This window comes from Notamacropus eugenii, chromosome 5 (assembly GCF_028372415.1).
Source record: "Notamacropus eugenii isolate mMacEug1 chromosome 5, mMacEug1.pri_v2, whole genome shotgun sequence".
In the NCBI taxonomy this organism is placed as follows: domain Eukaryota; kingdom Metazoa; phylum Chordata; class Mammalia; order Diprotodontia; family Macropodidae; genus Notamacropus; species Notamacropus eugenii.
Window position 1 is genome coordinate 387,113,852 of NC_092876.1, and position 12,651 is coordinate 387,126,502.

Consider the following 12,651-nt stretch of genomic DNA (forward strand, 5'->3'; position numbering starts at 1 on the left):
TCTTTGATCCTAGGATATTCACTCCAGTGGCCTTAATGGAACCAGAAAGCAACAAACAAAAAAGACTTATGTGAAAATAGTTCTTATTGTCCTTGTCACATCATTGTGAGATTGAAAAGTAGCAAGCAGAATAAAAGAGTTTGAAAATTTGAAAAAAAAAACCATATCTCTTAAGATCTAATTTGTTTTACAATTAGTTGGAGGGAATGTTATGTGAGTGTCCCATTTGTATTTAAAAGCTGATAGCTACGTGACAGTTTTGTAGTTGTTTGTTTGTTTTCACAGGAACGTTATTTTGGGAGTTTCCAGCCAAACAGCATTATAATTAGGAAAGTTGACGTTTTTTTTGTTGTAATCTTCACCCAAGAAAATATTGGACACAGTTCAATATTGATAAATTAAAATCACTTTATTCAAAATCCATTAAACAAAGACATGTTACTAAATAATGATCACTAGAGGTAGCTCTATCAACACAAAAGTGGTCAGTTGGAAGAAGGCAAATGTAATGATGCGTTAGGGTGTGTAGTCACCTTGGCACATAACCAACACACAATCCCATTACTCACTTCCTGACTCCTGGGCTCTTTTCTTTTAATTCATCCTTCTTTGAGTTAAATAGGGTCATGTGCTAATGCTTGCAAGAACCAGAAGGAACCTTAGAGACCATCTAGTCAAACCCACTAATCTTAAGATGAGAAAACTGAGGCCTAAGGGCACAAGGTCACATAGGTAGTAGTAAGTGGAAGAATCAGGACAGTAGCAACTGCATTCTTTATACTCCAAGTTCTGTATTTTCATTCTAGATGATCTGGGTACCTTTCTCCTTTTGGCTTCTCTAGCTAAAATCCTTCTCTCTTTGTTAAAATCTGTCCTAGAAATTAGGCTGTCCAACATAAAGGCAAAGCATTTTATCTCTCAGGGTCTGTTTTTTCATCTGTAAAATAACAGAGGAGGTCCTTTAAGGTCTCTTCCAGAGCTGTTATCTTAAGATCCTAAATCTGTTTCTCATCATATTTTGTAACTTACATCACAGTGGCTATTAATTACCCTATTTTCTCTACTATTCGCCACTCTTTCACCTTTTTAAGACCCTGTTCCAAAGTTGAATTGTTGTTTTTCCTGGTCCTAATGATGTTTTCTTGTATAAAGAAAGTTATCTGGCCTCTGTTTTGTTTGAAATTTTGTTTATGAAACTTTCAGGTTGATGACGAGTCTCAAATTGAAGCCAGCAAGAGGGGGGAAAAGTGATGCTTTTTTGTACTGCTTCAGAGTCTGAGGATTCTGAAAACTCTTCTGGTCTCAACTGCCACATCCTGAAATAATTCTATCAAGTTGCATCATTTTCAAAGGTAAAGGAAATATGTCATTTAAATTTCTAACTCTGTATTAATTAATATAGTCCAAATGAAAAAAAAATAATTTGACAGTTACTTTTGAAGAAAATATTACTCAGATGTGGGTCATATACCTGCCCTGGACACCTTTTATGTATGTGTCCTTCTGGGAAATTTGGGATGCTGCATTTCCTTAACTAAACCCTTATCTCCAAGGGGATGTGAAATCATCAATCTTCCTTTCCCTAAAAACTTACTGATTTGGTAAAATGATAGCTATCTAAATATGAATGAATGAATGTAGCTTAGGTTTTAACATCTTGAAAAGTATAAGTTTTTAGGAGAAGCCTTAGTGAATTTTGTTTAAACCTCCAAATTTATACTGCAAAAAGCTACATCAATACATAGAAGATATGGAGGGTTTACTTTGCAACCAAGTACTCATGCTACACAGCACTGCAAAAGTTATCTATTTCTCTAAGGAAATTTTCTTGATCTTGGTTTGACATGAAAAATATCCACATTTTTTTCTGTCTCATGCAAACAGAATGTTGACAAATGGTCTCAATATCATGACAATTGTGGCTATTATACATAAACTGGACTTTTAAACAACCTAAAATAGAATACTAATAGTTAGTTATTTCAAAGCAAATACTTTCAAACTTTTTTACCTTAGATTTTTTAGAGCTGATGACATCTTATAGGATAAACAATAATGTATAACATAAGCAAACTCTTATATATAAAATCAGCAGCAATAGCTTTCTTAGGTTTAGTTCTTTAACATATGTTCCCATGTCATATAATATTTTCTAAAAATCTGGATTACATTAGGATCAGAGTTATAGCTAGGAATATTTTGCTCTTAGTATCATGGAATTTAAAGCTGGAAGGAACCTTAAGGAGACCACCTAGTACAATCCATTCATTTTATGGAGGAGGAAAATTTGAAGTTAACTGACTTGCCCAAGGACATACAAGCAATTTTTAGCAGAGCCATGATTCAAACTCAAGTCATAGGATCACAAACTTAGAGTTGGAAGAGAGCCATAGAGTCTAATCTCGTTTGCAGATGAGGAAACTGAGGCTGAGAGAAGTTTACTTGTCCAGAGTCACACAGCCAGTATGTGTTCAAGACAGGATTTGAACTCAGATCTTCCTTACTCTAAGCCCAGCACTAGTTGTAGCTGCCCCTAGGTGCCCTGACTCCAAGTCCAGTGTTCTTTCCACTATTAGTTTTTGTATGCTTGCATCAGTTGCCAATCTGATACATAAATAACATGCTAATACATTCTCTAATACAATAAGAACATTCTCTGTTACAATAAGCAGAGTTTTAACTAGTTTCTGTAATAATAAGAAAGCAATGGTATTTTAAAATAGTGTTTGTTTTAAAGGTTCCAAAATCTCCCAGAGAGAAAATTGGAAAGCAGTTTGGCAGAACTTAGGTGTACACCAGAATTTTATACCATACAGTGCAATAAATTCCAGATGGATACAAGACTAAATATAAAACATCACATCATAAAAAATTAGAGAAACATGGAAGGAGATACCTTTCACAACTATAAATAGAGGAAGAATAACAAACACGGTCTAGAGGTGATCATAGAAGACAAAATGGACAATTTCAAGTACATAGAACTAAAAAGCTTTTCCACAAACAGATCAATGCAGCCAGAACAGGAAGAGAAATTGCCAAGTGGAGGGAGGGAGCAAGAACTTTGAATCAAATATCACTAATAAAACATCTGATACACCAAACTTAAAGGGATTTAACATAGATATATAACATCATGAGTCATTCCTCAATAAAGAAATAGTCAAAGGATATGAACAGTCTTCAGACAAAAACTACAAATTGCTAATGGCCAGATGAAGGCAAGCTCCAAATCATTAATAAGAGATATAAAAATTCAAATAACTCTGATACTTTATCTCATGCCTGGCAAATTTGCAAAGGTGCCTAAAAACTGGAAATATTCACTGGCTATGGGAAAACAGTCGTCTTAATACTCTGTTGATGGAGCCATGAATTAGTTGAACTGTTCTGGACAATAATTTGGAAATCAAGAAAGTCATCAATCTGTTCATACCTTTTGACCCAGTGATGCCATTTCTCGAGATATATCCCCAAGAACATCAAAGACAGAAAGAAAGGTCACTATATACAAAAATATTCATAGGAGTATATTTTGTGGTGGCAGAAAACTGGAAGTAGTGTCCATTGATAGGAAAATGGCTAAACAAGTTATGGGATATGGGTATACTTGAATATTATTGTACCATAATGAATATGAGAAGCTCTGAGAAACATGGGAAGATTTATATGAACTGGTGCAGAGTAAAGTAAGAGGTTTTGCTTACTTTACTCTGCACCAGTTCATATAATAAAGAATATAATACAGAGTGATACAATAATGTAAATGAAAAGATGACTAAAAGGAAACTGAAAGTTGAGTCACTAAAAAACCAATAATGGTCCAGGGGACTAGATAATGAACCCTATTTCCTCAGTCATGGCAGAAAGGCAGGAAACTATGAGGACAGGATTTCATTGTATGTATACAGTGCCAGATGTTGTCACTTTTGCTTAACAGTTTTTCCTTGTTATAAGGGAGTTTTCAGTTGAATGGGTAAATGAGGGCATTGGAACAGGTATTTAAACAAAGGGCACAAATAATACATTTAAAAAAATCTCCAGGAGAAAATATCACTTCTTACTACAAGGTTGGAAAGTAAAACTGAGTTAGAAAGGTATCAAATAAAAAGAACTTGCTGTAGTGGGTTACACAAATTTCTTAGAAAGGCTGTATAGGGAGTTACAGTTAAATAAGCCAATATACAAAAGTCACTTACTTTGGCTTTGTTTCAAAGATTTCTCCCTGTCTCCCAGAGGAATGTTTAATTCCTTCTTTCTGTGGGGAACTTTGTTTTGCCTAAAGGTCAGCAGAATAAGAGAAGTGGAAAATGTCTTTTAAGTTCCACTGAATATTTCACTTAATATCAGAATGGAAGTAAGAAGCACAATCTTTCCCACATCAAGATGAATTAGACAGGACTGAGGATTCACTTTGTATGACTGTGGCTTGGGGGACAAGAAAGCAAGGTCAAGATGTTCTCTCAGCCCTGTCTCCCAACATTGACTGGAAGCACAAAGCCTTCCATATTATGTGCCCTAGGCCATTTTGGCCACTAGGAGACAGTAATTGTTTTTATCACTAATTCATTAATAGAAGAGAAACAGAAAATTTAACAGCAGTACAAACTAAACCATATTTGACTGAAAGATTAAACAACTTAATAAACTTACATTAAATAGCATGTTGAATCATGTTGGGAGTCCATATATTGAGTGCCTTCCCCCAACACTCCCTTTTTTTTTACTTCTCAATTATTCATCACAAAAAGAACTCTCTTAGAACATCACTATGAACCTCAGAGTAGAATTCTGTATAAAGTGGATCAGTCATGGGAAATAAGCTACTGAAGTACCAAACGAACCTTATTAAAAGGTGGCTTTATCTATCAGTCAGTTCCATGGCATGGCTCTCCTGTGAAATATAGAGCAAGCTAATGAATTTATACTTCCTTGTACGCTTCTACTATATACATTTGCATCTGTTAACTTTCTAGAGTTCTGAAGTTGGTTTTAAATCATTTGCACATTTGCACTTAGCATGTCCAATAACCTCTTATCATGAACAACAATAATTTTCATCCGTGATGTAAAAGTTAGATTATTTACCACTGGTACAAGCGGAATTCTTTATACAAGTTATGAGTGCTTTTATTTTCTAAAAAAACAAACACTGTTTTATGAGCAATTTCTTTCTTGATTCACATTTTCTTCCTTAATGCAAAAATCATGGGTGGTCGTTTGGCCAGCAATGGTTCAATGGTTCAGTCATGGGTGATTGTGGCCAGGTCTTCAGTCCAGCTTCAAGTCATGGAAAAGATGATTTAACGAGAAGTTCAAGAACAAGGGAGGATTCTCTTTGGAGCTTTTGTGGAGCACAAGTGTTATGTACACTTACTCAGATTCCTCCTTTATCCCTACACTTCTCAACCCACCCCACCAACCAACACAGCTATATTGGTCCTATAAGTTAAGGTCATTGTTCTTCCTTTTCAACAGAGCAAACTCTAAAGCTTTCTTCGAGTTATTATGCATCCTACAGTCAATCTTTCAGGTCACAGAAAGTACACCATGCCAAGGAAATCCAGGGGAGTGCAATGATTGTGTCTGCCAGGCCTTGTTAGCTACAATTGGGTTAATTAACAGAATTCCAAGTTTTGAATTTTCAAATAAAGATTACTCATCCAGGAAAGAGTCTTTACTTTTCCTGTTGTTACAGTCTTACACCTTTACCCCTACCTTTTGCTTCCCGATCACAATGGCAGGAGAGATAAGAAGAGGAACAACACAACTGAAGCCAGGGTTTCCAAAGAAGGTTCCCCCAGGATAATTGATTGGGAACCACACTGAGTGTCTTCGTATGGTTGTCTGCTGCTTCTTGCATGACTCTTAGAATTTCATGAAAATGATTTTCGGTTTTTGAAGTTAATGGATGTCTCTCCTTTGGGTCTTTGGAGATATCAAAGAGTAGGGGTGGATTATGACGAGTGACATAATGTCCATTGCAAAAGCACACATGGGTTGGAAAACAGCCATTGGAATCATCTGGTTTAAACTTTGGTGTAAAGAAAAAAGCTTTCCAGATAGATGTGCCTACAAAAAAAAAAGACAAAAACTGATGGATAAAAAAATAAAAAGCAGACATTATCAAACTACCATGGGTAATCATCATTGCTAACACATGACATATATTTCTTATAGATTCCCATTAAACAAGACAAAATATCTGGCCAAGAAATTACTGTAATCTCAGATTTTCACATAGCAACCTACGTAAAGATCTGTGAATTTGTCAATGTGAGCACTCCTTACATTGCTGCAAGGCACTCACTATGCCTCTATACCTTAGCCAATGGTCTTGGAGAGTTTCTGGGGCCAAATGATTCACTACTGAATGGACAACTAAGTGACAAGCATTTCTGCATTTAGCTAGAATGGATTTCAGATAACTCACATAGCATATACGACTATCCCAAACTTTTTTTTTCCAACCTGTTAAAACTTGCCAGGGCTTGCTGTCTGTTGATAGCCTTTAAGAACTGAGTGTCACTCCAATAGAATAGTGTAAGCAAAGTGTGGACCTTCAATAGCCTTTATTGGAAAAGCTTGTATAAACTTACATACAACTGTGTAATATGAAAAAAGCTCCAAATTCTGTTGTAATTTCAAAACTTTTATATTCTGAGTTACAGCAAGAAGTATTTAACAAATACATCTTTGAGCAAATGAAATTGTTCATTAAGGAAAAGCACTACTTTTTTCTGAGGCAAAATTGAATCAGATAGAATTATTTGCAGGAGTCCTAAAATTCTTAATGTTTACAGAAAACATATTTGCCAATATTATAATAGGTTATGGGGCTTTTTTTTTCAATTTCATCTAACATTCTTTGAGGAACTGAATGTTATCAAACAAAGTGTTTTATTGAATTTTAGAAAGTATGAAAATTCTCTTATGCAGCATAATGACCTAGGAGTCATTCAAAATCCTTCACTCTCCTTACCTCCTCTATATCTAACCAGTTGCCAAGTCTTATAGATTTTATCCCTACAACATCTCTCTTATACATTCATGGTCACCACCCTAGTTCAGGCCTTCATTTCTCATATGAACTATTATAATAGACTTTTAAATGTCTTTGTGTATCAAAAGTGTCTCCACTCTCCAAACTGTCCTCCACATAATGGTGAAGTTGATATTCCTCAAGCACAGAACTGACCATGTCACTAGCCTTCTTAAGAAACTTCAGGCTGGGCAGAGGCAAGATGGCAGAGTAGAAAGACACACATACACTAGCTCTTCCCCCACAGCCCATAAAAATGCCTGTGAAGAAAGACTCTCAACAAATTCTAGAGCAGCAGAAACCACAGAACAATGGAGTGGAGGAGATTTTCAACCCAGGGTGACCTGAAAGGGCAACAGGAAAGGTGTGTTGCACCAGATGCGAAGCGGAGACAAGCCCAGCCTTGGCCAAGAAGCACCTTATGCCTCAAATATTCTTCCTCTCCACATTCAGTTCTGGAATCCCTATTTTTCAAAAGAAATCTCAAGGGCCAGTTCCCTCAAGATATTTCTCATCTTCTCTGCAGCTACCACTCTCTCCTCTCCATCACTATCCCCCAACTACTTCATGCTTATTTGGTATACATTTTGTTTTTGAGAGTCAGTAAGGAAGATCTGAATTTGGTATAATGACATATCCTGGATGTGTAACTCTGGGCAAGTCATTGAAATTTTCACTGGCTCAGTTAATCCTTTAATAGTAAATTTCAGAGAAGGTGCTGATCTTCATTAGTAGAGAGAATTTTCTCATTGGGAATGTTTCATATCAGTGAAGTCACAGGTCTTATATCCCCTCACACAATTCTATTTATTTGTTTACACACATGTTGTTTGTGTCTCTTCTCCCACCCTGATCTTCTTCCTTCCATAGAAGACTGTTTATCTTTGTCTTTGCATCTTTATTATCTAGTATGGTCCCTGGCTCAGGGAAGATGTAAACAAATTCTTGCGGAGTTGAATGGGAATGTCATTTAAACTAGCTATTGATCAGGAAAAAAGGTGGCACAAACAGGGAAATGGGGCAGGAAGGAATTGTTGGTAGCATATTTAGCATGAGAAAAGGCAAAGAAGTAGGAAAGGACAGGATGTGTTTGAAAAATGATAAGTAGTCCAGGGTGGCTGAAGCACAGAGTTTGCGAAAGGGATTACTGGAAGATAAGGCAAACAAAGTGGATTTATAGAGGGTTTTAAATACAAAGTTGAGTTTGGACTTTATTTCATTTGCAGGTTATTTGGAAAATGAATACACAGGGGTGTGTGTGTGTGTGTGTGTGTGTGTGTGTGTGTGTGTGTGTATGTGTGTGTGTGTGTGTGTGTACGTGTACACATATGCGTATATGTATAAAATTTCTCATGACAATTTATTATAATTTGCAGTACAAGTTTACCAAAAAGAATAAAAGCCTAAATCTAGAGTTCAAAGAAAGCTCAGAGGTAATTTAGTCCCACTAGCTCACTATCCCAAGAGGCTAAATGACTTGTTCAAAGTCAAACAGGGAGTATAATTATCAAGTGCAGGATATGAATCTCCATGGTCCTCTTCCTTCAGAGCCAGTGTTCTTTCCTGTGTACCCTACTGAACAGGAAGTGAATGTTGTTGTCACTTTATATGTACTGAGCACATTCAGCTTCTAAAGATTAGGTCAGGCTGGAACACAGATGAATCAGACTATGAAGAGAATTTGGGGACATAGAAACTAAGAATCCATAACACAACCTTAAAAGTAAGTCAGCATCCTTAAGATTCTTTATATCCTCCTCCTTCATTCTTCGCCACATATGACACATTAGCTTCAGGAACTTATTCAGTGACAAGCTGACAGTTAGGAGATTTTCTAGTTCACTTAGATTCTTCTTACATTCAGTAATCAGGGACAGCTGGGTGAAGGTTGTTACAGAATGAGAAGGGAAAAAATACCCTCTAATGGTTCCTTAGAACATTACAAACTGGAAGTATGTTTAAAACCTGACAGTTCTTCAAGTTACAGTGTGTGCAAAATTCTGAGAGAGTGCTGGCTCCCAGAACAGAGTGCCATTTTTAAGGGCTGATATCTTCCATTTTCTTTGGAAGACTCCTACTCATTTATTGAAATATGATTCAGTACTTCTATTTTTATGTCAATTGGAAGATCAATATAAGGATCTATCAAAATACTTCAGGTATCTTTACTGGGAAGGTCAATGTCAGTTATTATGCTTATCTTTATGTATGTAGAATTTAAACACAGCATCACACTGTAGAACATAGAAATATTGGGGATTATTTGGTAAGATTAAAGATTTTTATTTTCTTCTAAGAACTAGGAGCTGTTTAAAAACTGAAAAGGTAGAGGTGAACTTTGTAATATTTATTTGAGCAATATAGGCTCAATAAGCACAAAAAAATAAAGTATCAACATTTAATCACTGACATGGTCATACATGGGCTGAATTTCATTTATTTTGCTACATTCTCTTGTTCTTTAGTAATTAGGGATTCTAAATGCTTAAGTATATTATTTGACAGAAAGGAAATAAATGCCCAGTCATTTAGTGGACTTTTACTGGCATTTTTCAACACACATATCATTTGTTTGAAGTATTTAGTTTTGTTTACCTTTAAAAAATAATTTTATTTTTAGTTCCTTCTTTTCACAGAAGAAATGTTTATGGACAACACAGAAATTGATTTGACTTATTTTCTTTTAGCTAGAGAAATTATTTAAAATAAGGATCACATTCTTTTAAAATTAAAAAAAAGTTGTGTTGTTTCATAATTATTAGTGGACTCTGATGAATGAAATTACTATTTCCATCAGTAGGTAGGGAAGGAGGCAGCGGGAATAAGAGCCGCATTCAAGGTTCAAACTATGTGTCAGTCAATTAATAATATATATTTAGCATCTCCTTGGTGAAAAGAACTCATTATAGAAGAGGATATTTGTGTATAAGGGTGAGTGAATGAGGGAGTGCATGTGTGTTTGTGTGTGTAACTGTAGGTGTGTATGCTGGCTCTTTAGAAAGCTGCTCTGCTACTATGAACCTTTTGTTAGCCAAGATTCTCTTTGCAAAACTTTGCCCTATACCCCATGAACATGATCCAATATGGCAGCGTACTATTTCAGAAATTATACATTTCTCCAATTTTGATTAGGAGAATAGGGCACAAAATCAGGAAACTACTTCATTACCATCAGTCACAGTACACACACATACACACACACACACATACTCACATATATATGCATATATGTGTATGTATATACATATATGTATATGAGTGTATGTATATATGTGTGTGTATATGAGTGTGTATGTGTGTGTACATATATTTTTTTTTCATTTTTTGAAACCAAGGTAGAAAGAAGCCTAATATGAAAAAGTTCCAAAATTAGTGTGAAGGCACACAAGACATACAGTAGTCAATAAGATATAATGTTGACAAAAATTTGTGTCATTTTGAAATGATTATATCTTTGCTAACATCAGTAGTGAATTTCAAATAGCCCAACTTCAATCATCCCCAAATATTATTAAATAGCTATAACCCTTTGGGGAAGCAATTATGACAAATCTTAAAAAATGCCAACAACATTATGACATGGGTTACAATCTGCTTTGTTTACATGATTTTTAAGGATGGTGAGCATGTTGTGAAAGATGGCATTTTCTTTTTCCGTAGAGGAAACAGAGTATATACATATCTCACTTCATTGGCACCTTGAGAGCCAGCCCAAACTGATTCTTTGTATGGACTAGCATAGTTCCTTTGGTTCTGTAATTGTGATAGGTCACATTTCCATAAAATTTTATAATTTGTAGAGTGATTTTCTTAATATAACTCTGTAAAAGTAGGTAGTGAAATTAGCATTTCCATTTTACCAATGAAAAAATTGAGGAACACAGCGTTTAAAGGACTTGGTCAAGGTCACAAAGCTAGTAACACAGCTGAAACTAGAACCAAATTAAACAATTCCAGGTTCATTGATTCTATTCCAAGCATTCCATAAATGTTGACCTACACAAACAAGGAAAAGGTCTGTGATACATTTAGCTTAGAGAACTATCAAGATGGAAACTCCCTCTATCTACATTGATAAAAATATAATTTATAATTAGTAAATTAGTCCTAGGGAGCGGCCTGAGACATAGGCATAAAATAGAAGGGTTTTGTCTAGTATCACTCATCTAGTATGTATCACAGATAAATTTGACCTACTAATTCTAAATGTAGTACTCCATTTATTACACTATGTTACCTTTGGAAATATTGAATTAAAGTGTTGAAGGCAGTTAGATTCACTGTGGATTCTTAATTTCAGACTGTTGTTTTTTTTTTAATTAAGAATAACTAGAAAACAGTCCTTGATCAGATCATGGCTGTGGGCAATAATTTTCTTAAGACTTTACTTTCATGCAAAGATTCATAATTCACAATTTGAATTCATACTCCAGACATGCATCTTAGACATTCTTGAGCACATTTTGAAACAGAAAAGCTTTTGCAAACTATATTTTAGGCCATAATAAATCTTCACAGTACAACAAATGACTGAAAGGTGAGAAAAGTGGAAGATCTCACTGTGCCTTTTATTTGTTAACTATAAAAAAATACACCAGATGATTGTTTTAGATTAAAATACTGTCATTAAGGTTTTCTTCTAATAAGGTGCTTCTATGGATAGGTCAAAATTATACAATGTTCTTTGAGAGATGTAGAAGAGATAAGTTTATTCATTGACCCTCTGAAGATTAATATCAAATCAGATATAAAACAGGAAGATGTATCCCTTCTACCATCACGGGAGATATCTAAAACAGATGGAAGAAGATTTGATGGATGTGCTTGCCTTCTCAGTGGTGATAGGTGGGGAGGGAGGAAGGGAGAACAGTAGGAGTTCAAAGTTTTAGGAACAAATGTTGCAAATTGTTTTTGCATGCAACTGGGAAATAAGAAATACAGGTAATAGGGTATAGAAATCCATTTTGTCCTACAAGAAAAGAAAGATGGGGATAAGGGAAGGGAGGGTTTAGATAGAAGGAAGGGTAGACTGGGGGAAGGGGTAATCAGAATGCACAGTGTTTTCGGGATGGGTGGAGGGGAGAGATGCGGAGATAATTTGGAATTCAAAATTTTGTGGAAGTGAATGTTGAAAACTAAAAATAAAACAAACTTTAAAAAATAAATTGAAAGAAAAGTGAGGGCACAAGACAAAATGTGATATGATATAGGTTGCCCAGATTTTTCAGTTCTTTTTTCAGTTCAGAAATGGATGAAACAAGGTATATAATTGTGAGATAACATGCATTATCTATTAAAAGTAATACAAAATTTGCATAATATCCATCAGATTTATTATCATGTGGGGAAAATGGAGAGAGGAAGGGATAGAATTTTCAACTCAAAACTTTAAAAAAAGTTAAAATTGTTTTTATGTGTAATTGGAGGAAAATAAAATATTTAAAACTAAAAAAAAAAAAAAAAAGACAATTCCAGGCAGCACCTCTTCTGAAACTTATAGTTTTTAATAGTTGCCTAGTGTACTGAGAGGGATTAAACTACTTGCCCAGGTTCAGAAAACCATCATGTGACAGAGATGAAAATGAGACTTCCTGGATATGAGGCTGGCA

General features: G+C 35.1%; 1 protein-coding gene and 1 long non-coding RNA gene across 13 annotated transcripts in view; one reads left to right on the forward strand and one right to left on the reverse strand.

Annotated features, from left to right (window-relative positions):
• Positions 1–388: 388 nt before the first annotated feature.
• STS (steroid sulfatase) overlaps positions 389–12,651 on the reverse strand; it is a 189,443-nt gene continuing 177,180 nt past the window's right edge. For all 4 annotated transcript variants that reach the window (XM_072614451.1, XM_072614453.1, XM_072614452.1 and 1 more), the window contains exon 10: positions 389–6,072. In XM_072614451.1, coding sequence (XP_072470552.1) covers positions 5,693–6,072 — 380 coding nt within the window. In that variant the 3' untranslated portion in view covers positions 389–5,692. The remainder of the gene's footprint in view (positions 6,073–12,651) is intronic.
• LOC140506841 (uncharacterized) overlaps positions 8,684–12,651 on the forward strand; it is a 78,057-nt gene continuing 74,089 nt past the window's right edge. For 8 of the 9 annotated variants that reach the window (XR_011968115.1, XR_011968117.1, XR_011968114.1 and 5 more), the window contains exon 1: positions 8,684–8,765. This is a non-coding gene — a long non-coding RNA (uncharacterized lncRNA). The remainder of the gene's footprint in view (positions 8,766–12,651) is intronic. The other variant, XR_011968119.1, reaches the window with a different exon arrangement.